The sequence below is a fragment of the Heteronotia binoei genome, chromosome 6 (assembly GCF_032191835.1).
Source record: "Heteronotia binoei isolate CCM8104 ecotype False Entrance Well chromosome 6, APGP_CSIRO_Hbin_v1, whole genome shotgun sequence".
In the NCBI taxonomy this organism is placed as follows: Eukaryota; Metazoa; Chordata; class Lepidosauria; order Squamata; family Gekkonidae; genus Heteronotia; species Heteronotia binoei.
In genome coordinates, this window is record NC_083228.1 from 40,023,062 (window position 1) to 40,046,501 (window position 23,440).

Here is a 23,440-nt window from a genome sequence, read left to right on the forward strand (position 1 = left end):
GAACTGCGTTCCTGTGTGTTCCTGCTTTTTTTTTTTTTTTTAAGCCCTGGATATGAACAGAAGGCATCTTTTAAGAGGCTGGGAGGTATTTGCTTTTTTTGTTTGTTTTAATTTGTAATATTTTAATTATTACTTGTAAGCTGCCTTGAGCCAACGCAAGGTGTACATATTTGAATAAATAAATAAATAAAAATTAGTGCCATAACAAATGTGCTAAGCTGTCATGCCCCTAGGGTTTGCTGTTTTTTCTAATGTGTCTAATGTGGCTTTCCCTCTGGAGTTTAAATATACAGATGCAAATAACACTTCTGAAATTGAAAGACTACAGCTTTTCTTTTTAAAAACTGGAGCCCTTTAATGACAACAGAAGATTTCTTATCTCTCTCCGCTAGGGTTGCCAATCCCCAGGTGGGGGCAGGGGATCTCCCGGTTTGGAGGCCCTCCCCCCCGATTCAGGGTTGTCAGAAAGCGGGGAGAGGGGAGGGAAATGTCTGCTGGGAATTCTGTTATTCCCTATGGAGATTTATTCCCATAGAAAATCATGGAGAATTGGTCTGCGGGTATCTGGGGCTGTGTGGGGGCTGTTTTTGGGGGTAGAGGCACCAAATTTTCAGTATAGCATCTAGTGCCTCTCCTCAAAATACCGCCCCCCCAAGTTTCAAAAGGATTGGACCAGGGGGTCCAATTCTGTGAGCCTCCAAAGAAGGTGCCCCTATCCTTCATTATTTCCTATGGAAGGAAGGAATTGAAAAGGTGTGCCGTCCCTTTAAATGTGATGGCTAGAACTCCCTTTGGAGTTCAATTATGCTTGTCACAGCCTTGATCTTGTCTCCTGGCCCCACCCCCAAATTCTCCTGGCTTCACCCCCAAAGTCCCCAGATATTTCTTGAATTGGACTTGGCAACCCTACTCTCAGCCTCTGGGCCTCAGGAGACAACTGACCAGCCATTTTCTCCTTTACCAGACCCTGGCCTCCTTTCACTATATTTTCCATTTGTTCTCTCACAGGAAGAGAGATGTGAGGGCTCTGCTAGATGATACATGTGACAAGATAAGTTCCATGAGTATTTGCATTCACGTGTAACATCAGGGCTCTTAAGCTCCCAAGCACTTTGGGGCCATATTTGACTTGATTGCAGAATAGGGGAGGAGGAGGGACTTCAGCCTTCCCTTCTGCAACACTTTCTTCTTTCAGGGGCCAGAAGTCTTTTTGGTTATCACTAATCAGTATGGCAGATACTCTCCTGAGTTGCCCAGTCTGGTGAATCATGTCCTGCCACCCCATATTTTGTAAAGTCATGTCTCCTCCTTCCCCTGTCTCTCATCAATGTTGGTTCATCCCCTCATTATTTATGTAAGTGCCATCAAATTACAACTAACATGGTGACCCCTGGTTTAAACTGTAATTGGAAAAAAGAGAAAGAATGGCATAACAGCAGGATTAAAACAAATGTGTTGAATCAAATGATCAATGCAAAGCAAAATCTCTTAAATATTTGTATTTCTAGACATCTGACTGGACTCTGTTGCACAAGGAACACCTCCAGGGAAGGAGTGATAAAATCCCTTCCCAGCCTCATGTAGTATGAACATTCATGCCTGTGGTATCCAAACCCTGGATGATGTCATATCGGAGAAAATTCCTGACTGTCTCTACTTGTACCGCTATTAGTGAGCTTTGGACTTCCAAAGGCTGATCCAAAATCTTTACTTGAAAGTTCTACAGTAGACTTACAAGGGTTTAACTCTACTTAGGATGCCACTGTGAGTCCCGCAAAATCTGGAGTTTGCCCTGCTGCCCCTGCCACCTGTGGCCCTTACACATGCAGTGCTGAGAAAATGAACCAGTCTGAAATCCCTTGGAATGAAAACCAGACTCCACAAGTGAATGCTGAGGGGGCATGGTTTTTTCTCTTCTGTGAAGGACATAAAAGCTAGTTTGGTTTACAACCTCTTGGAGTGATTTTCTCTCTAGAACCTATGTTTGTTTATGGGAGTGTCTGAAAGGAAATGTACCAAACAAAGGTGATGGAAATGAAGCCATTTGATCTTGATGACAGTTTTAGCAACCACACCCTTGTTCCTTATGACAGCAGTGAAAGAATAATTTATGATCAGGATGATTTTGAAATTTTCCAACATGCTTCCATACCAAATTAGCATTACGATTTTAACTGATACTCTGTGTGTTCTTATCAGCACATAAATTCTATCAGTGCAATTTCAGTAACGTGCAGAGGGAAGGCTTGTCTCAGCTCTTATAATGTACCTTGTATAGTCTTCAAATTTTCTGAAGCAGTTATATAAAGATATCAATGCCGTATTGTCTTGTTCTTCATATATTCCATTCACCTACATCTTTCTACCCCAAACCCTTCTTCATAGACTTTTGTCCTGCAGTTAGTGGGTTCTTCCAGTCTTGACGCTCTAAAGAAAAGATAAATTTGCTTTGATTTTTTTAAAGCAATGTAAATGCTGTATAGAAATTTGTTAAAGAAAATTTCTTTAATTTTTTAAAAAGCATGGGAAGTATCACCCTCTTTATACTTGTTGTTGTTGGGTGACACATCCAGTTCTGCATTCATGTATTGCTCTGTCATATTTAACTTTAAGGGTAGGTACGGTGGCTCAGTGGTAGAGCATCTGCTTGGTAAGCAGAAGGTCCCAGGTTCAATCCCTGGCATCTCCAACTCAAAAGGGTCCAGGCAAATAGGTGTGAAAAACCTCAGTTTGAGACCCTGGAGAGCCGCTGCCAGTCTGAGTAGACAATACTGACTTTGATGGAACAGGGGTCTGATTCAGCATAAGGCAGCTTCATATGTTCGTATATATATGTTCGTATATAACTTAGCCTTAAGGTAATCCTGTTATATTGAAGCATGCAGTTTCTGCCTGGCAGTAAAGTAAGACAAAGGAATATTTTTTACTTTCAGCAAAATCACCCAGTAAGTTCTACAGGTGGAGGATCATATTTTTAATGCTTGTTCTGCTGTATCACGGGGGTCCAACATCTGGTACATGGGCTAAATGCAGCCTCCCCCCCCCCCCAACCCTGGGGTGTGGCCCTCCTGATGTTTTTAAACATTTTTTTTAGATATTCATTACATCATGAGGAATTACTGGCAAAGGTATGACTGCAGCCTCTGGTGTGTTTAAATCACTTTTGAGTCATATCCAGTACTCATAATTCCAAGCATGTACTCTCTTAGCACTGACTCTTGGTGATAATGTCTCCATGTTGGAGTTAATGAGTGGCTAAGTCACATGATGCTGGGTCCTGTAACCTTGTGGTCTTCTGCTGAAAAACTTGCATGTCTCTGTGAGATATGACAACTGCCCTTATTGTAGAATACTAGCACATCAGGGAGATAAGTGTCCTGCTGATATACTACCTGGAAGAAGCCTTTAAAAATGTCATTTCTCTCATGCACTTTGAGTGCATAGAGTTTACAAAGACTTCAACCACATGAGTTTTGCTGAGCCAAATTAAGTATGACATTTTAATACTTGAATGCAGAATTGGTCTTCAGCTTTAAGCCATGTAATATTTATTATTATTGTGCCTTTATTATTTATAAACTATATGTCTTTATTATTGTGCCTGGACTACTCGTGCAGTGGTAGAATTCTGGAGTGGTAGAATGGGTTGAGCCGCTTCAGTCTGCAAGTGGGGGGGGGGTGTTAAACTTTATTGCACCCCTACATTAAAGCTCTCTGAAAATTAAAAACAAAAAGGGTAACACTTCAGGGACAAAAGTTCCAGCCTGAGTCCAGCCCTTTATATACTATGCTAGTTCCCCACTCCACTCATGTACAGGAAGTTATTAAAATAGAGGAAGCAATGTAATACCTCACTTACAGTCTGAAGGGGGGCAGTCTATTTTACCACCTCTGCACTTTACTGCTTCATTTCCAGTGCATTTTGGTGCATGTGTAGACCAGGCCTTAGGCAATAAACTTGAAAGTAGGAGAAAGCACCCCTGCTGGAGAAGGCCCACAATGTGTATAGCTGTGTGTGTTTGGTGCTATTGTTACTGATTTAGACTGTGTCTCGCATAATGACTTCGTTGATTATTGGTGAGTAAGTGTGAAGAGCACAGTCGCTACATGTTTTGTTCTTAAAACACTCCCTCTGGAGAAGTAGGCACAATTAATGACAAGGATGCTGATTTCCATAGCTTCCTTCTCCACTGACATATGGACCTTTGCACACAAGTAAGCCTGATCTGTTTCTGCTATAAAGTAGTAAGGTTCAAAAAGGAGCTTTTCTAACTGTTAGTTTCCATCCAAGAACTGAGTCTGAAAATCTCATGATTAATAGACCAAGGAATAAGGTAACACCTATTATGATTTTGTAATTCATAGGATAAAAATATATGAATGAGGATGTATTAGACTCTTTCATAGAAAGGGGGAGGGGTCTTCAGTAACTATGCAAGCTTCCACTTGATCAGTGGACATCAAACCCCTTCTTTACTGTTTTTCTGTAATCTTCAGGATTTAAATCTCTGTAACTTTAAGAGTTAAAGGCAACAATATATTCAACTTCATAACTACATCACATTCCTAATACTTTCTCATCTGACTGACATAATCATTGTTTGATACGTCCTTAAAAATATGTACCTATTGTTCAGTTTGACAAACTGTGTACTATTGCTATTTTTCTTTCCTCACAATATATCACTTTATACAACTAAGTTTCATTGTTTGAATGCCCAATTGAGAAAATTGGTTATAAGGAAGCTGGGAAAATTAACCTGTTTTGTGGGCACTCTCAGGATCCCAGGCCCACCCCCCACCCCCTTTGCAGGGAGAGAATTAGATTATAAATATTTGTATAATAAATAAACAAGAGCCTGTGCCAAGTATAGTGTTTGAAGCATTACATTCAGGCAGCTATGCTTTGTCCCACCGTGGAAGGATGTAGGGTTTGCATGTGATGTATTTGCATGCTGGCTGAATGTTGTACTACTGAACAGGCCATCTACATGGCCAGCTTTTATAAAACTGATTGCTGTTGAGTACAGAGAACTAATTGGAGTCAGCAGATAAACACTACTGGAAAAGGTGAAAGTAGCTGTTTCCACATGGCTGCTTCCATGCTTCCCTGCATGGGCAGTGGGAAGCCCCTGGTATATTTGAAAGCATCCAGATGACCTAACCAATTCATTATTCATCTGGGTCCATATCCCCCACCCCACCTTTGAGTCAGGTCAAAAATAATCTTTCTTTGGGAAAAGTTGGGGTGACTGTGAGTAGCATGTTCATCTGGACATTGTGCTTACAGTCATTATGGAGAAGGGGCAGAGCTGCTCTGTGCCTTCAAAGTAATAGAGCTAAGTTCTGCATTGCTTTGCCCCTGTCAGCCTTTCAAAGGCATTTTTTTTGAGCTGCTTTGTAGCATTACAGCACTGCTCAGCAGGGAAAGGATAATGGAGAAAAAAGGAAGGTTTGGGGACCACTGAAATTGCCATCGTGCTGCAGTTTCACATACACATGATAAAGAAAAAGGAAAGAACTGGGATTGTTGGGTAGTAGCCACAAGTGCTGCAGGGACAGTTGTGTGCAGATGCTATCTCCACTAGGGATATGCATTTTGACATATCTGGTCTGTCTGTCTGTCTGTCTGTCTATCTATTCCAGTGTTTCCCAAAGTGGGCAATATTGCCCCCTGGGGGGCACTGGAATGATCCAGGGGGGCGGTAATGGCTTTGGATGCAATAGGGGTGTGGTGAATAAAAATAAGGGGGTGATGGAAGCATAAATGGAGAAGAGAAGAGGGTGGGAGGTGTCAAAATATCATGTTTCTGGGAGGGGTCCAGAATTTCTAATTTTGAGAAAAATTCCAATTAACAAAAATAGAGAGTTCTGTTTTTTTCTGCTCCTTAGTGCAAATTCACCCAACTAGACTAGTAATGAGGACCAGAACTCCTTCCAATTAAAATATAAGAAGGATACAGTTTATTTTCAAGACAATAAAAAATAGAGGTGTACAGAAAAACAAGAAAGACAGAAACAAAAAAACCTTACTAGTCTATCCTAACCAATACTTGCTATAGCTAGTAGCTTCTCAAGGTTGCTTGCAGTTTCTCTCTCAGCAATACATTTAAGTCAGGACAGTGGAAGCACTGAGGCAATTACACAAATTTCTCTGAAGAGTTTCAACCTGTAGCTTGCTCCTCACAAGGTTTTATTCAGAGCGTCTTCTTACAGTCCTCTGGTTACCAGGTGGTTGCTTCTGTTGATTTCAGCCAGTCACAATGCCCTAGACACAGAGACCAATTGTCCCACTCGCCTTACGCCACTCTCAAGCTCCTCTTCTCAGTAGGGCTTCCCTCCAATATCACACTATTTTTTCCCCCGGGGCTGCAGCTAGTGTCCGCTTTTCTGCACCACAAACAGAAACTGGGTTTTAGAGGTTTCTGTTTGCAGTGCAAAAATGCTGAAGCTAGCTGCAGCCTCAGGACAGATAATGTGAAATCAGAGGGAAGCCCTGCTGAGAAGAGGAGCTTGAGAGCGGCATAAGATGAGTGCGGAATCTGTCAGAGTGTCTTCTGCAGGGCCAGTATATGGGAATAGGTGGGTAGGTGACTGCCCAGGGTGCCACCCTGCCAGGGGGCACTGCTGGGCACCCCCTAACTCCCCCTCCCCTTGTGGCACGATTGCACCAGCCAGCAGGCAAGCCAAGAGCCCCAGGCTGTGCTGCCATGCTGCTGCTTTTCTTCACAGGGCAAACATTGCCTGCACTTGTTGGAGGCTTCCAAGGAAGCCTCCGAAGAATGCCGCATTTTACCACTGCTTTCGGGTTGAAAGCGGCTGGGCGGTTTTACCACTGCTTTCGGGTTGAAAGCGGCTGGGCGGGGCACCTGCCCAGCGCATTAGTTGGAGCTGACAAGGGGAGGGTGGATAATAATTATAAAGAAATTTCAAAAATTCTCTGTGTATGGGAATGTTACTATGGTTGATTTTATAAAATAATTTTAGAATTTCAAGCTTCAAAGTGTCTTCTTTACAACAACTTTGTCTACTCTGTGTGCAAATATGTCACTGAATCTTTTAGTCCACTTCTTGAAGGTAGATTTACAAGGGGGCGCTGCATAAATTTTTCTGAAAAGGAGGCATTGGGCCAAATAAGTTTGGGGATCTCTGATCTATCTATCTATCTATCTATCTATCTATCTATCTATCTATCTATCTATCTATCTATCTATCTAATCTAATCTAATCTATCTACACACACACACAATCAGTATTTCCCAGATATATTCTGGTGTCTGGAATGGTACTGGGAATATTTAGGAGTAACCAGGAATATTGAGAGTCAGTATTTTAAGGCTCCCAGTAGTGGTTTTTTTTCCTTTGAATTGTTTCTGTTTCTGTGTCTTCCCAGACCTTGGTATTGGCATGCCATGTTGTTTTGGCTTTGATTGTGTCCATTGGAATGGTTTTGTTGGTCTTGCAACATTGTGTTCTTTGCTCAAGTTAATTTATGTCAAGTTTGCAGTTGATTTTGGAGTTTGACATTGCCTTAGCTTCTTGGTTTGTGCATTGGCTGGATTCTCTGATTTTACATCTGTTGGGATTGCAATAGCATTCCTATTCTGGAGGCTTTTCTGATTTGTCATTGGCTTGGGTTCTCAGGTTGTATGTTTGTTGTGTTAGGCCTGCCACATGTTCTATGCTTGCTTCTTCTGGGATTTCCTGGTTCTGCATTGGTTCTTTTGGCTTGTTGGTTCCATCTGCTTTTGGCAAGGGGTTGTTTTGCTTGCTCTTGTGTCCTTGGCTATTCTTTGCCCTGGAAAAATCATGGAATTCCTCTCCTCATAGGAAACTGTTGGAGAATGGCTGGGAGCACCTTGTTCAGGGGCCCATAGAATTGGACTTCTGCTCAGAAAATAGCCATTCCAGCCTCCAGAAAGATTTTCCATAGGGAATAACTGAGAAGATGATGATGATGATGATGATGATGATGATGATGATGATGATGATGATGATGATGATGATGATGATGATGATGATGATGATGATGATAGAATCAAATACCAAGCTGGATAACCAGGAATCCTGATTTTTATTTTTATTTTATTTTTTTGCTTCCTGATATCTGGAATAAAAATATATAGAGAGAGATTTTGCTGAAGGTGCACATGTGTAGTTCCCAGCTGTTTGTGCCCTGCTTGCTGTTGCTGCTGTGGCAGGGATGTTTTTGCATCTGTGTGTGGAAACAGTAAGTGTTTCATTATGGAAGATCTCTACATTCAGCAGCAAAAATCCACCCTGCTACTGTGCACAAAAGTTTCTAGATCAGAACTATAATTGTCCAGACTTTCAGGAAGCCAAAAAAACTTAACAATCAAATTAAATGAACAATTATGTAATAAATTGTGCTATATGAACTTCCAACACTGACATTTTGAAACCAAGTTGATTTGCTGTGGGTGTCAGGCATGAACTGGAAACTAATCAAAGAGCACAATACTTTGCTTAATGCTTCAATTGCACTGTTGAGTAACATACTTCCCTTTTGTTTTTCAGGTTAATTGGCACAGCATCATTGGCACTCAAGGAACTGGTGGGCACACAAAGTAGATCACTCCCTTACAAGCTGATTCCCCTGCTAAATGAAAAGGGGCTGGAAACTGGAGTGAGTGGCTTCCTTACTTTTGTTGTTGTGTGTTTTCCTGAATAAAATATTCCAACAGTGTTTCAGCAAAATACTTGCTTGGGAAAGCTTTGTGGTGCTGAATCACAATACTAAAGAGGCAGAGGGTGTGTGTAAAGAGAGAGGACTAAGAGAACAAGGAAGCACCAGAGAGCTTTCCCACACAGTAGTTTATGCAAATGATATCTTTTCATTTCTTCTCACACAATTAACATGCATTCCTTTGAAGTGCATATGCCTTGAAGGAGGGTAGCCTAGAGCACTTTATGAACATCCTTCATATTTTTATGTTTTTTTTTAAAAAAAATCTGGGATGTGAATGGGCTTCTCAGCTGTACACTCATCCAGCACTCTCATTTTTAACGTGTTAAAGAAGTGCAGATCCACCCGTTCATTTCTAGTCATTGGCCCTTACCATGTGTTATATGTTGCCTTGTGTTCTTTTTAAGTCTGCCCTGGGTTCTGTAGACCACACATGCACTGCAAGTCTTTGCGTGAAGCTCAGTTCCCAGGCACATGGGGCCCAATTTGAATTGGAACCGCCATGCATGGGGAGAGGGGGCTTCTCCCCACATGCCATTTTTCTGGCCTGAAACAATCCTGGGGAGTCACTATTTGTGTCACTGGCAAGACATATGAGTACTGATGGGCTACATGCAAGTTTCCTCATCAGTGCAAATAGCAGCTGCATGGGGCCAGTAAAGTGGTGCCAGTAAAGTTTTAACCCCCCTTTCCTTCTGTGCTGTGATCCTTATCTGAACTGGAATCCCAGTGTGCCTGGGAATTGATGAGTTCCAGACACAGAACTGTCTGATTGATGGGACCTGGGGAGAATGTGAGGAGAATGTATAGTTAAGGCCCTCAGTTAATTAGTTGTGGAGAATTCAGACATCTGGGTTTCTCTGCAGCTTGATAAGAATTAGAAGGTCTTCTCTTTCTGCTGATCTAAAGGGGGAGGAGCTTGTGAGTTTCCTGCATTGTTGAGAGGGTTGGACTAGATGACCCTGGAGGTCCCTTTCAACTCTATAGTTCTATGGAAGTGGCCATCAATCTGTAGCATAGCCTTGGCTGGAATCTCAAAAGACTGTGTGTCTGCACAAAATGCTTGTGTGCTCATATGGATGTATGTGCGTGCCCTTTTTCCCCTTCTGGTGGTACCCACTGCCCTCAAAGATCCTCCTCATGAAAGCATGGATCAAGGGGTTTGCAGGGGATGTTAGATCTACTGCATGGAGAAATGTCCTGAAAAGACTCCATGAATGAGCAGAACATGGTGCCTATCACTTTGGATTCCAGATGGTGTTGTTGTTTTTATTTACATTTTAAAAACCTTTATGTTATGAAATTGATTACTCCTCTTGAAGGAGCTACTGCAATACACACACACACAAAATGTGTATTTTGTATGTATTATACACACATATGTGTGCTGTACTGTGTATTTTGTATGTATTATACACATTCCTCAGATATGTGTGCTGCACTGTAATGGCTTAGTGGTCACGGAGAGCCAGTTTGGTGTAGTGGTTAGGTGTGCAGACTCTTATCTGGGAGAACCGGGTTTGATTCCCCACTCCTCTGCTTGCACCTGCTGGAATGGCCTTGGTCAGCCAGAGCTCTGGCAGAGGTTGTCCTTGAAAGGGCAGCTGCTGTGAGAGCCCTCTCCAGCCCCACCCACCTCACAGGAGATTGTGAGCCGCTCTGAGACTCTTCGGAGTGGAGGGCGGGATATAAATCCAATATCTTCATCTTCTTCGTAAAAGCAATCATTTTCCTCTGAAACAAGCTACCCTACAATTAATTGTTAGGATCTACAGAACTACAAAAGTGGCTCTGCTGGATCTTTACATTTCTTTTTTTCTTGAACAGCAGCTCCTTTTGTCAGGCATCAGTCTGCTTCTAAAACTCAGGGGGATTTTAATAGGAGCTTGTGATATGATGTGGATGTCTCATGGTCTAACAGCCTGTTTCTCTTGAGCAAACCCTTTACATGAGCCTAAGTAGCTCTTCAGATCCTGGCTAATAGTCATGATTTTGCTTTTCTTTTAATGTAGGCAACAATTGACTTAGTGGTAGGGTATGAACCACCAGCTGGGCCTCCAGATCCGAATGACCCTGGGGGAACAAACACGCAAGGCGCTGAAGGTATGTCAGCACTTTTCAGGATCTTCTTTCCAAAAATAATAGTGTTTCTTTGGAAAGAAACAGGAAAACAAGCTGTCTAAACTACTTTTATGGTGGCATTTCGGGGTCAAAGTTGACATGACAGCGGCAGACTTGTTTGCTTAAACTTAGATCTGCCCTAATAGCACACAAAGAGGGTGGGGGCTGTGATGCTAAAGGGATGTATGCAAGCGAAGGGAGCTAAGCCTACTGCAGCTACTGGGTCCCAGCTGAATTCACTCCCATGACAGAGTTCAAGAGAGAGGCCACAGATGCAGTGACGGTGTAGCACCTCCTGCTTGCACAGTTCTGTTGCTGTTAAAACTGGGACAGACACACACACTGCACAGGATCGAGTTTAAACAAGCAGGTTTGCTGCTGCTGTGTCCGGTTGGGTCCTGGCCGGTCTGACTAAAGGCTTGAAATAAAAGCAAGAGCCTGTTGTTTTCATCAAAAGATGTGCCATCAACAAGGAGCTAGTGGGCCAAGCTGCTGGTGGAGATCCATCAGAGCCGTGGTACTGTGCAAACACTTTCCTTCCAGGGCCATTTCTCTATGCTAAATTTTCCCCTTGAACTACTATTCCCCTTGAAGTCTGGGTGGGAAATCATTCTGGTACTGGCATGTGTCTTACCTTAGGCTAGAGGAATTTCCCACAGGCATAGGAAGCCTTCCTCCCACCTGAGGAGGCACTTTAATTGGAGGAAGTTCCGCAGACTGGAGAAAGTCTTCAAAAGTCGCTCAGTGTGCCCTGACTTGGATAGCCCAGGCAAGCCTAATCTTGTCAGGTCCCAGAAGCTAAGCAGGGCTGAGTCTGACAAGTACTTGGATGGAAGACCTTCAAGGAATACCAGGACTGGGACTCAGAGGCAGGCAAGCAAGCCACCTCTCTGAAGCATCCAAGCCCCAGTTAGTGGTCTCCCGTGACAAGAAAGGGGCTACTAAAATTTGTAAACCCATTTTTTCCCTATTTACTTTGCCTTTTAAGGATTGCTTACACTGATCAGCTTTCATTTGTGCATCTGTGAATCAAATTCCTGCCTGCTGTTTGTTCTAGGAACTGTGAGTTATTGATAAGATTTAAAGCCTCTTCCAAGTGCTGGCTTTTTCATGTCATGAAAAACCATTTTGTTAGTTTACAGAAAATCTGCAGAGTCCAGTCAGCATTTATATGGACTGGGCTTCAAGCTGAGAAAAGAGGATCTTGCCAGTAAGAAATATAGTTAGAGTCCAGGGTGTAACCTTTCTCCACAGCTACCAAAAACCTGTTCCTCCAGTTTTCGGATGTCACCTTTAAACTTTAAATTGTATTGTAAATCAGCTAGGCTCTATTTTACTTGGAACAGAGCATGCAGCAAGATAGGAGCTCAGTGTAAACACAAGAAATGAAACTCTTGGAAATTTTGTTTTGTGCCTTAGAAGCATGGATTTATTTTAAGAGTGTGCTAAGAATGTAATACACGCAACACTCTCTGTCCACCTCTGCCTGATTTGAATCTGGGGCCCTGATGTGAATCATGTCTCTGCTGTTGGAGTGGGGGATGTTACTCTCCTTTGGCATTTCTCTGATGGAAATCCACCTTTCTCCACCCCCTGAGCTACAGAAGAAGAGAAGTTGTACAATATGTTGGCTTAAAAAAACAACAACCTTGTTCAATCGTTGCTCAGGGCAGGCAATTTCCACCTGGGAAATGACAAAGAAGGAAAGAGTTAAGTGATCACCTACACTCTGTGGCTAACACAAATCAGTCTGTTCCATAGCAGTTTTTAAAATCTGAAAGTCAAATGTTCCTAACAGTGTACTGCTACTGTTCTTGACATTGTATTGAGATTCTGCAATTGCCATGAGATTCCACAATTGTCAAGTTCCATAGAGATGATCAGATCTCTTCTTCTGAGGCACATAGCTGTGAGTTCTGCATCATTTTGCCTGTCAGGATAAAATCACACCGAACTGTTCATTAACTATACTCGTGCTTCTTTGATAGATGGAGAAGAAGATGAAGGTGATGAAGATGCGGCTGAAGGTGGGGCTGGTGGCCTTTCCCACAGTGGACCAAGCGGCACTCGTGAAGTTCAGCTTGCTCGGCGCATTACCAAAGGGAAAAAGAATCGGAGGGCATTGTCTAATAAACCTCAAGACTTCCAGGTTGCAGAGTTCTTAAAATTACATTCTGCTGCACAGTAGGCTTGAAGCAGTGCTGGATTTCAAAATAGTCCAAAGCTGCACTTCAGTGTACTCATGTTTGCACCTTGACTGCATATATAAGTTAGGCCCAGGACAAATGTATATTTTTCTCTTCAGAAATTTCCAGGTGCTCTTCTTTAAACCCTGGAAGAATCTTTTCCTTGGTCTAATGGCTACAGCCTAGAAAACAAAGGAGGGGTGAGAGTAAATCCCAGAACTCAAGAGAAAAGTATTTATTTTTCTAAGTACCTAGTTATTATTTGATAGGCAACAGAGCCGACAATGAAGAGGCAGCAACACCATAAATATGCACCATGATCCAGCAGCTTGATGCATGAAAGGAGCTTTGATATGTACACAAATTCCAGTCTGGCAGGGAATGGTTCCTTTCTCTTTTGTGCCTATGAATGTTTCATGTGCACTGTGTACTGCACGTGGCTTTCTTGAAATGAGAGAGAGGGGGGTAGACCGAGAGTTGGCATGGCATAGTGGTTAGGATGTCAGACTAGGACCTGGAATGAGCAAGTTCGAATCCCTGACCTGCAATGGAGCTCCCTTGTAGAGTTTGGGAAACACCTGGAGATTTTGGGGGGAGTGGAGCCTGAGAAGGGCAGGATTTGGGAAGGGGAGAAACTTCACATGAACCCATGAGTCTGAATTGTTCCATCAAAATCAGTATTGTCTACTCAGACTGGCAGCAGCTCTCCAGAGTCTCAGATAGACATCTTTCACATCACCTCCTACCTGATCCCTTTAACTGGAGATACTGGGGATTGAACCTGGGACCCTCTGCATGTCAAGCAGATGCTCTACCACTGAGTCACAGCTACACCTTCAATGGAGTCCACCTTCCACACAGTTTCTCCAAGTGATCTGAACTCTGTTGCCTGGAGATGAGTTGTGATCTCAGGTGATCTCCAGCCACCACCTAGAGGTTGGCAACCTGAAGTGGCCTAGGTCACTCTTTCAGCCTATTCTGCATCAGACAGTTATTGTTGGGATGATAAAGCAGAGGGGAGAATGCTGTGAAAAGCTGCTTTGGGTCTCAGGGAGAAACTTGGGATATAAATAATAAATAAATATGCTCTTGCTCATATACAACAGTTCTGACTGTTGTCTGGAACCAGTGAAATATAAAATTTTGCCCCTTCTGACTGACTAATTTTAGCCGATCTATCTCTTGCTGCTTGTTTTGACAGGAAGAGATGAAATGCCGCCCTGAGCCTGCCTTTGGCAGGGGAGGGCGGGATACAAAAATAAATTTATTATTATTATTATTATTATTATTTAAAAAATTAAAAACTTACCAATTTATCATTGACTTTGTATATTTTTTTTCCTCCTCAGATACGTGTTAGAGTTATTCAAGGCCGTCAGCTGTGTGGGAATAACATAAAACCAGTTGTGAAAGTGCATATCTGTGGCCAAACTCACAGAACAAGAATCAAAAGAGGGAACCATCCCTATTTTGATGAGGTGAGTGCAGTGCATACTGCCAGTCTCCTAGCTCAGAGTAGTTTTTTTCATGAACAACAGGAATTAAAATGTGCTCATATTGCACTGTAAAAGAATTCTAAGTGCCACATTTTAGAAAATCTGAAGCAAACTTGCTTGGAATGAAATGAGTGGGGTTAACTTCCAATTAAACATAATTGAGAACATGCTGAAAAGTTCAGTGGGGAATAGCAAATGAACTTTTAAGATTTAGAGAAGCCATATATCTACAATCTGCTCACTGTGCATGCTCATTTTATTTTATTTTTTTGTTTGATAAACGTCCTATTTCCTCCAGTTCTCATGACTGACTACACACATATACCCTGTGGTCCTGGGCACTGTTCCCTCTAAGCTGAGTTAGTGTGAGCTAGCTCACAGTTTTTGAGCTTCCAGCTCACACATTTTTATCTAAGATCAGTAAAAATGGCCCCAGACCAAACTAATTTTTGCAGCAGCTCACAACTTTAATGCCAGTCGCTCATGAAGCAGAATTTTTGCTCACAAGATTCCACAGCTTAGAGGGAATATTGGTCCTGGGTGTGTGAAAGCACTACTGTTTGCAGCTGCTTAATGTGACATCATCCGAACATGCCCAGTGAGTTTTAGTTTAGGATGAGGGGGGGCTGCAACCCTAGTTCAGCAATGTACTGGAAAGGCATAGTTCAGAGATGGGGCTACTGGAAATCGACTGCCTGTTCATGCAGTAAGACCTTCTACACTAGAAAATAATTTGAGACTTTGGTGCAATTAACACTCTCTACACCGTGCTCTCATTCTTTGTACATGCTTAAAATCTTAGACATTTTCCTCTTATCTTAACAGATGTTCTTCTACAACATACACATGACCCCCTTAGAGCTCTTTGATGAAACAATAAGTATTCGGGTAAGGAAGAATAACTGTGTTCATTTTATATGCCCCATTACTGTTGAATAAGAGTTATGAATTGTTTATTCCTTCCTTTCATTTAAAGGTATATGACTCATATTCTTTACGTGCTGACAGTCTAATGGGGGAGTTTAAGGTAAGCCTTCTTGGTCTTCTGCCACTTAGGGAAACACACTAGAACATCTGTGGTGCCTTGACTACCTTCTCACCAGGGGTGTCAATCAATCAATCAACATTTTATTTATATCCCGCACTCCCCACCGAAGCAGGCTCAGGGTGGCTAACAACATCAAATTATACAATAAGTATTTAAAAACAAATTATACAATAAGTATTTAAAAACAGTAACTAGTTTTAAAACAGTCTAATTTAAAATTTTCTAAAATTAACATTCTGGTGCTATTTCAGCATGGTGGTAAAAATCACTTAGGCGAGTCCCTCTGTCATTTAATCGGTAAAGGCCATCCCAAAAAGGATGGTCTTGCAGGCCCTGCGGAACTGTTCAAGGTTCCGCAGGGCCCGCACTTCTTCTGGGAGCTGGTTCCATAGGTGTGGAGCTACGATAGAGAAGGCCCGCATACGAGTACTCTGCATTTTTGCCTCCTTCGGCCCGGGGATGGTCAGTTGGTTCTTCCCTGCTGACCTCAGGGCTCAAAAGAGTGGGGAAGAGGACACAGCCCCTTTGAACAGTTGGGTTGTGGAGACTGCATTTCAAATGGACCATAGCTGATGAACCTGGACTCAGAGATTATTAAACTGCCTATGAGAAAAGCCTCAACAACCAATAAAATGTCCTTTCTGATAAGGTTGAGAGCTCTTTATCAGGACTGATTTGAGAGTAGCCAGATTTCTAGAAGAAGGATAATTTACACAGCCATTTTGACATTTGATTTGTGTTATTTCATTATATCCTTCCTTTGTTCTCACATGGAATTCAAGGTGATATACATGGAGTTATTTATATATCTACAGCACTTTAAAATCATCTTCCTCTAAAAGAAAAATCAAAGCAGGTTTCCTTAGGAGGTCTCAAAGTGATGACCAGGCCTTAGCTTCAGCAAGTTGACATCTGTCATTTTGCTTTTCCAGTCATATCCTAGAGCCAGGCCACCAGAGGCTGCTAAGTTTGGCTTGGTGACCAGCTGAGTAATTGAAAGCAGGCAAACAGCAGAACCAAACGAATACTGTGTTTCCTTTATTGTAGTCAGTTACTTACAGAGCGGTAATGTTCTAAACCCTTCTTACAGATTGACATTGGTTATGTCTACGATGAACCTGGTAAGTGTTCTTGTGTGAATGTCTGCATTTTCTTACCACAGAGGAAGGGCGGTGTTTGGCATGATGACCAACTAAAAAAACGTGTTGCATCTTGCAACATGCTAAGGAAGAAATATTGAACTTTTGATATAATGAATATTTCAATTCCTTAAATAACTGAAACGGTGTAGCAAGTGGCAGTTGTCAGTGTAGCTGAAAATATCCTTTCTGATACTGGGGATCTACATCCCCATTTGCAACTTCCCTTCAGCTGGTTTGAAAGAGATTTCTGAGAGACTGAAAAGACCCGATGGAGTCCCTCCCTTGTGATGACAGTAATATACTGCAGTGGTGTTAGTGGTGGGACCCCTGCTGGTCTTTTGGGCCATAGCAGAAGCCTGATCAGGCCAGCTGCTGATGCTGCCCCTGATGTCAGATGAAACCTCTTCTCTGGCAGCTGAACACCAAAGACTCACAGTTTGTGCAAATGCAGTTGACCCAGTAGTGGCTGAAATACCCAGGGCCTGTCTTGATCTCTACATCCCTTATTGTCTGCCTACTTCATTCATTCATTCATTCATTCATTCATTCATTCATTCATTCATTCATTCATTCATTCATTCATTCATTCAAGACATGGGTACCTTGTGGTTCAAGGTGACTTGCAATAATTGTTATAACGCATTTCCTGTTAAAACCAGAATAGAATAGTGAACCCCAGATCTTTCCCTTTTCTCTTAAAAGATACCTGCCATTAACCCCACCCCCAAGTCCTTAATGGGTTATGGATAGCCCTGCCTTGAGTTCCATGAGAAACCTCTCTTCCTCTATCAGTTCCCTCTGATTTCTGTGACTCAGGGTAGTAGCAACCCCAACATCCCTACGTGTTATTAACAGCATGCTTGTGTAGGTTCTTCCTTAACTACAAATGGGAACTCAAGATGAAACCAACAACAAGATGCTGTTGATAAGGGTTTTCTGTGTTATTGAATGGTCTTGCGATGCCACAATATGCTTGGAAGAGTGTTCATGGAGACTGCTGGTGGGCAGAAGAGACTCTTTATAGTGTGAGCATGGTGTTCAAGACTGTTTCCTTTGCATGTTTCTATTACCTTTGGGTTTGTGCTGGTTTCTGATACATAGTGGTCCTTTAGCACAACACTGGTTTATGAAAATGATGCAGTGGTGCAGTGGTATTTGAGCTCCATCCGACAATTTGTTGTTCCCTAGGCACAGAAGAAAGGTTTGCTTATTTTGTACTGGACTTTAATTTTCTTTCTGTTATAAAAAAAGAGCTGTTGAATGAGAAAAAGCACAAAGTAATAGAAGCTAAACATACTACTTGTGTTTCCATTGTTTCACATGTATGTCTGTTATCGCTTTTTAAAAAAAGAAAAGAACAACCACCAATGGAAAGGAACAATGTTTTATCGAATATTTGATTTTTCCTTTCAGGCCATGCTGTCATGAGAAAGTGGCTGCTTCTAAATGACCCCGAAGACACAAATTCAGGTGCCAAAGGGTACTTGAAAGTCAGCATGTTTGTTCTTGGAACTGGAGATGAGCCACCAGTAAGCTGAATGCATGGATACTGTTATTTTACTCTTTTTGGAGGGGCTGTCAAATCTCAGTTGACTTATGGCAACCCCATAGAGTTTCCACAGCAAGAGTCAAACAGAGGTTGTCATTGCCTGCCTCTGCATAGGAACCCTGGACATCCTTGGGGGTCTCCCATCCAAGTATTAAACAGGGCTGACCCTGCTTAGCTTCCAAGGTCTGATGAGACTCTGCTAGCCTGGGCTATCCACATCAGGGCATATGCTTCTTAATGGTTCTAAAGCTAATTTTTTCCTGATGACTGCACCTGGCACAAGCTTCTAGAAGGAGCGAGTCTGCTTACTGTGTGTTTCTTTCCCTCAGCTCTGCTTGCTCAGCTACTTTCCACTCTGTTGCCATAGCATTTCTCTTCCATGGCCTGCATCAATGCCTTTCAAAGGTACATCTCACCTGTGATTTTTCTCTGTCTTTAGGGTGAAGCTTCTCCTTGCTCATGGCCTTGCTCCCCCCTCCTTTTTTTTTCTATTCCTGAAGTATGAATCTTTTTTTTCTATTCCTGAAGCTTATGAATCTTTTTGTGGGAATGTCCTGGGCTTTCCCCAAAAAAACACATTGACAGAAGCCTCCTTGGAAATGTTATTAGAGTTCAGAATATCAAGTTGTAGGCAGTTTCCATCTTAAGAAGCAAGGCTTGCTATTTGGCAAGTATGATATGACAGTCACTAATGCACACCGTTGCAAAAACTTTCTGGAAAAACATTTGGTTTTGATCTCTATATTAAGACTGGCTTTTGTACATAGGAAACAATTAAGAATCCAAGTTAGAGCAATCCCATTGTAGATGTATGCAGCATGCTACATACTAAATTGAAATAGCCAAGTTATGTTCAGGCATTTGTTGTACTTAAAGCTAGTTATGAATATGAAAGAATCTTCATATTTTTGTATCAAAAATTAGTTCAGTTCAGAAACTGCCCTTTCATCTAGAGAGTTCTCCAGTGATCTGCCAGTGCTTAGATATTAAAACATGCATTTGATCCTCTTACATGCTGACATTAAATATTTCCAGAAGCAGGTAGGCAGCTGGAGGACCCTTATCTAAGACAGTAGAAGAAAATAGTGCCATAATGGAATGGAATTGGGGTGAAACAAACACTGTCTCTGAGCCAAGAGAAAACCCAAATCTCATCAGTGAATTGCCTTTATGGGTAGATTATGAACCTCAGCTGGAGTCCCTTGTAGTCAGTAGAATTAGAAAGGTGCAACTCTTGCTTTGGATTGCCTACTATTTATATGTGTCATTAGATCAACCACAAATCTTCTGTGTTAACTGGAACATCTAAAGAAGCTGGGTTTTGTCTTCTTTTTGAACAGTTTCTTGCCATTTTTTTTTCATTTTATGTGTAAAAATGATTAAATTTTCCTGGGGCAAGACACTAAGCTTAAAGTTAGTGTTGTATGGGCCAACAATCTCTGTATAATTATTACAACAGTATATAAATGTAATTCATACCTGTAATCCAATACTTCATTATGCAAAAAATGAGTATGTAGTACAATGTAGTACGGCTAAAAAGCTTCTTCCTTAAGGCAGTTTTTAGCAAGTGAAAATTTTGCTTATATTGACTACAAGGACATAGAGTAATCCCGTAGAAAAGAACCAGCAAGAGTGAATAATGAAGGACTGGGTCCTGTATGTATATAACTCAATAGGAAAATTGATCCACTGTACCGTCTTGTGTGATGCATTTCCTCTGGGGTAATATATATGAATGAATCTCCAACAGGTGGAAAACAGAGAACGGGACAATGACAACGATGATGTAGAAAGTAACCTATTACTGCCAGCAGGAATAGCACTCCGATGGGTGACTTTCATTCTAAAGATCTACAGAGCTGAAGATATTCCTCAGAGTATATAATTTTTTAAAAAAATTCTTAGTTGTATGTCATTAAGATAGGAAATTTGTATAATTGCATATTTTAAACGAATTGCATGTATTCTGATGCTAACTTCTAGAATGGGGGTATTGAACTCATTTGTCAAGACAGTGTGCGTTTGCAATAAAAAAGGCCAACGCCATGCTGGGAATTATTAGGAAGGGAATTGAAAACAAATCAGCCAGTATCATAATGCCCCTGTATAAATCGATGGTGCGGTCTCATTTGGAGTACTGTGTGCAGTTCTGGTCGCCGCACCTCAAAAAGGATATTATAGCATTGGAGAAAGTCCAGAAAAGGGCAACTAGAATGATTAAAGGGCTGGAACACTTTCCCTATGAAGAAAGGTTGAAACGCTTGGGACTCTTTAGCTTGGAGAAACGTCGACTGCGGGGTGACATGATAGAGGTTTACAAGATAATGCATGGGATGGAGAAGTAGAGAAAGAAGTACTTTTCTCCCTTTCTCACAATACAAGAACTCGTGGGCATTCGATGAAATTGCTTAGCAGACAGGTTAAAACGGATAAAAGGAAGTACTTCTTCACCCAAAGGGTGATTAACATGTGGAATTCACTGCCACAGGAGGTGGTGGCGGCCACAAGCATAGCCACCTTCAAGAGGGGTTTAGATAAAAATATGGAGCAGAGGTCCATCAGTGGCTATTAGCCACAGTGTGTGTGTATATATAAAATTTTTTGCCACTGTGTGACACAGAGTGTTGGACTGGATGGGCCATTGGCCTGATCCAACATGGCTTCTCTTATGTTCTTATGTTATGAGGACTGGATCTGACATAAATGAGACCTTGTTGGGCCGAGCCATGTACCTATTTAAAATTAGGTAGCAGAGATATAAACTTTATAAAGGACAAAGACAAACACAATGAAAGATTTTTTTAAAAAAAACCTAAATAAAACACGCTTAAAACATTAGCACTCATTGGTCCTAAATGTGCTATCTGTGTATCTCTCCCATGAGATCCAAGGAACTGGGCAAAGGAAGCTCTGGCTCTTTCCTTCCTTCCCAAGGGGGCCAGGAAAAGGAGGAGCCTCAGCGAATAGAAGGAAGAGAGGTTTGGCTCAGTAGCTCTGCTGTGCAATTGAGAGAGTCTAGCAAAACAAGTTCTCCCTCCCCCTCTTCATAAGAACATAAGAGAAGCCATGTTGGATCAGGCCAACGGCCCATCCAGTCCAACACTCTGTGTCACACAGTGGCAAAAAAATTTATATATACACACACACTGTGGCTAATAGCCACTGATGGACCTCTGCTCCATATTTTTATCTAAACCCCTCTTGAAGGTGGCTATACTTGTGGCCACCACCACCTCCTGTGGCAGTGAATTCCACATGTTAATCATCCTTTGGGTGAAGAAGTACTTCCTTTTATCCGTTTTAACCTGTCTGCTCAGCAATTTCATCGAATGCCCACGAGTTCTTGTATTGTGAGAAAGGGAGAAAAGTACTTCTTTCTCTACTTCTCCATCCCATGCATTATCTTGTAAACCTCTATCATGTCACCCCGCAGTTGACGTTTCTCCAAGCTAAAGAGTCCCAAGCGTTTCAACCTTTCTTCATAGGGAAAGTGCTCCAGCCCTTTAATCATTCTAGTTGCCCTTCTCTGGACTTTCTCCAATGCTATAATATCCTTTTTGAGGTGCAGCGACCAGAACTGCACACAGTACTCCAAATGAGACCGCACCATCGATTTATACAGGGGCATTATGATACTGGCTGATTTGTTTTCAATTCCCTTCCTAATAATTCCCAGCATGGCGTTGGCCTTTTTTATTGCAAATGCACACTGTCTTGACATTTTCAGTGAGTTTTCTACCACGACCCCAAGATCTCTCTCTTGGTCAGTCTCTGCCAGTTCACACCCCATCAACTTGTATTTGTAGCTGGTATTCTTGGCCCCAATGTGCATTACTTTGCACTTGGCCACATTGAACCGCATCTGCCACGTTTACGCCCACTCACCCAGCCTCAACAGATCCCTTTGGAGTTCCTCACAATCCTCTCTGGTTCTCACCACCCTGAACAATTTAGTGTCATCCGCAAACTTGGCCACTTCACTGCTCACTCCCAACTCTAAATCATTTATGAACAAGTTAAAGAGCATGGGACCCAGTACCGAGCCCTGCGGCACCCCACTGCTTACCGTCCTCCACTGCGAAGACTGCCCATTTATACTCACTCTCTGCTTCCTATTACTCAGCCAATTTTTGATCCACAAGAGGATCTTCCTTCCCAAGGGAAGAGTCTAAGCCAATGGAGATAATCGAGACTTTGTTCTGTAGCTGCTGTGCGATTGAGCGAGCCTTGAAAAGCAAGCTGTGATGCAGAAGGAAGCAAGAGAGAGGAAGAAGGAAGCAGATGACAGCCAGTTGCTCACGGGCCTGCTAGGAGCCCTCCAAGGGCCTGATTCAGCCCCTGGGCCACATGTTTGACACCCCTGTTCTAGAGCATTTTATAGAAGTTGCTGGGGATTGGTTTAAGGCCTAAGTCTTACCAAGGTGGTAAACTTAATCGAAAGTTCCTCCAAGTAAAAACATTGCTGGTGTGTAGACAACTAGAATGTTAGAAAGAGAGCTAGACCCTTTTCCAGACAGTTTTCAGTGCAGAAGGAATTCTTTGTATGTAGGAGTACTCTAGCACTTTAAGTGATACAGCCAACATGCTTCCTTTTGCATTGACAATTGGAAACTAGGCCTCAGTCCTCCTGAAGGGTCCACATTTGGTTTGGTGGTCTCTAGTTTCTGATCCTGAGTTTGTTGACTTCAACATTCTGATCAGCAATTCGTTATTTGTTTGGAAATGCCCCTTATTGATTATTTAATAATTTCAGAGAAAGGTTTGGCAGTATAATGTACTTTAAGCTCCAGCACTGAACTGCAATGGTGTTGTATGTTCCTCAAATACCCAAGCTTTCAAGCTGCTGAATTTGGATTCCTGCAAGTTATTGTCATTGTCTTCTGTATGGTTTCTTTTCAGTGGATGATGCTTTTGCGCAAACTGTGAAGGAAATATTTGGAGCTGATGCTGACAAGAAAAACCTGGTGGATCCATTTGTGGAAGTCTGTTTCGCTGGGAAAAAGGTATTCTGTGCTAATGAGCTAAATTTGAAACCAACAAGATTTTCCAGGAGTTTAGACTCTCAAAATCTCATAACCTGAACATCTTGTTTGTCCCTAAGTGGCTACTGGACTCATATCTAGCTGTTCCACTACAGGGCAGCACAGCTACCCTCTGAGCTAATAAGCTAACACTAATTAAGCATCCC

At 42.1% G+C, this 23,440-nt stretch overlaps 1 protein-coding gene across 2 annotated transcripts in view; it reads left to right on the plus strand.

Annotated features, from left to right (window-relative positions):
- Window positions 1-23,440, plus strand: part of MYOF (myoferlin) — a 116,971-nt gene that overhangs the window by 28,381 nt on the left and 65,150 nt on the right. For both annotated transcript variants that reach the window (XM_060241330.1, XM_060241333.1), the window contains exons 4-13: window positions 8,539-8,647; window positions 10,720-10,810; window positions 12,817-12,977; window positions 14,364-14,492; window positions 15,336-15,398; window positions 15,487-15,537; window positions 16,649-16,679; window positions 18,114-18,229; window positions 20,003-20,129; window positions 23,152-23,255. In XM_060241330.1, the coding sequence (XP_060097313.1) occupies window positions 8,539-8,647; window positions 10,720-10,810; window positions 12,817-12,977; window positions 14,364-14,492; window positions 15,336-15,398; window positions 15,487-15,537; window positions 16,649-16,679; window positions 18,114-18,229; window positions 20,003-20,129; window positions 23,152-23,255 (982 nt within the window). The remainder of the gene's footprint in view (window positions 1-8,538; window positions 8,648-10,719; window positions 10,811-12,816; window positions 12,978-14,363; window positions 14,493-15,335; window positions 15,399-15,486; window positions 15,538-16,648; window positions 16,680-18,113; window positions 18,230-20,002; window positions 20,130-23,151; window positions 23,256-23,440) is intronic.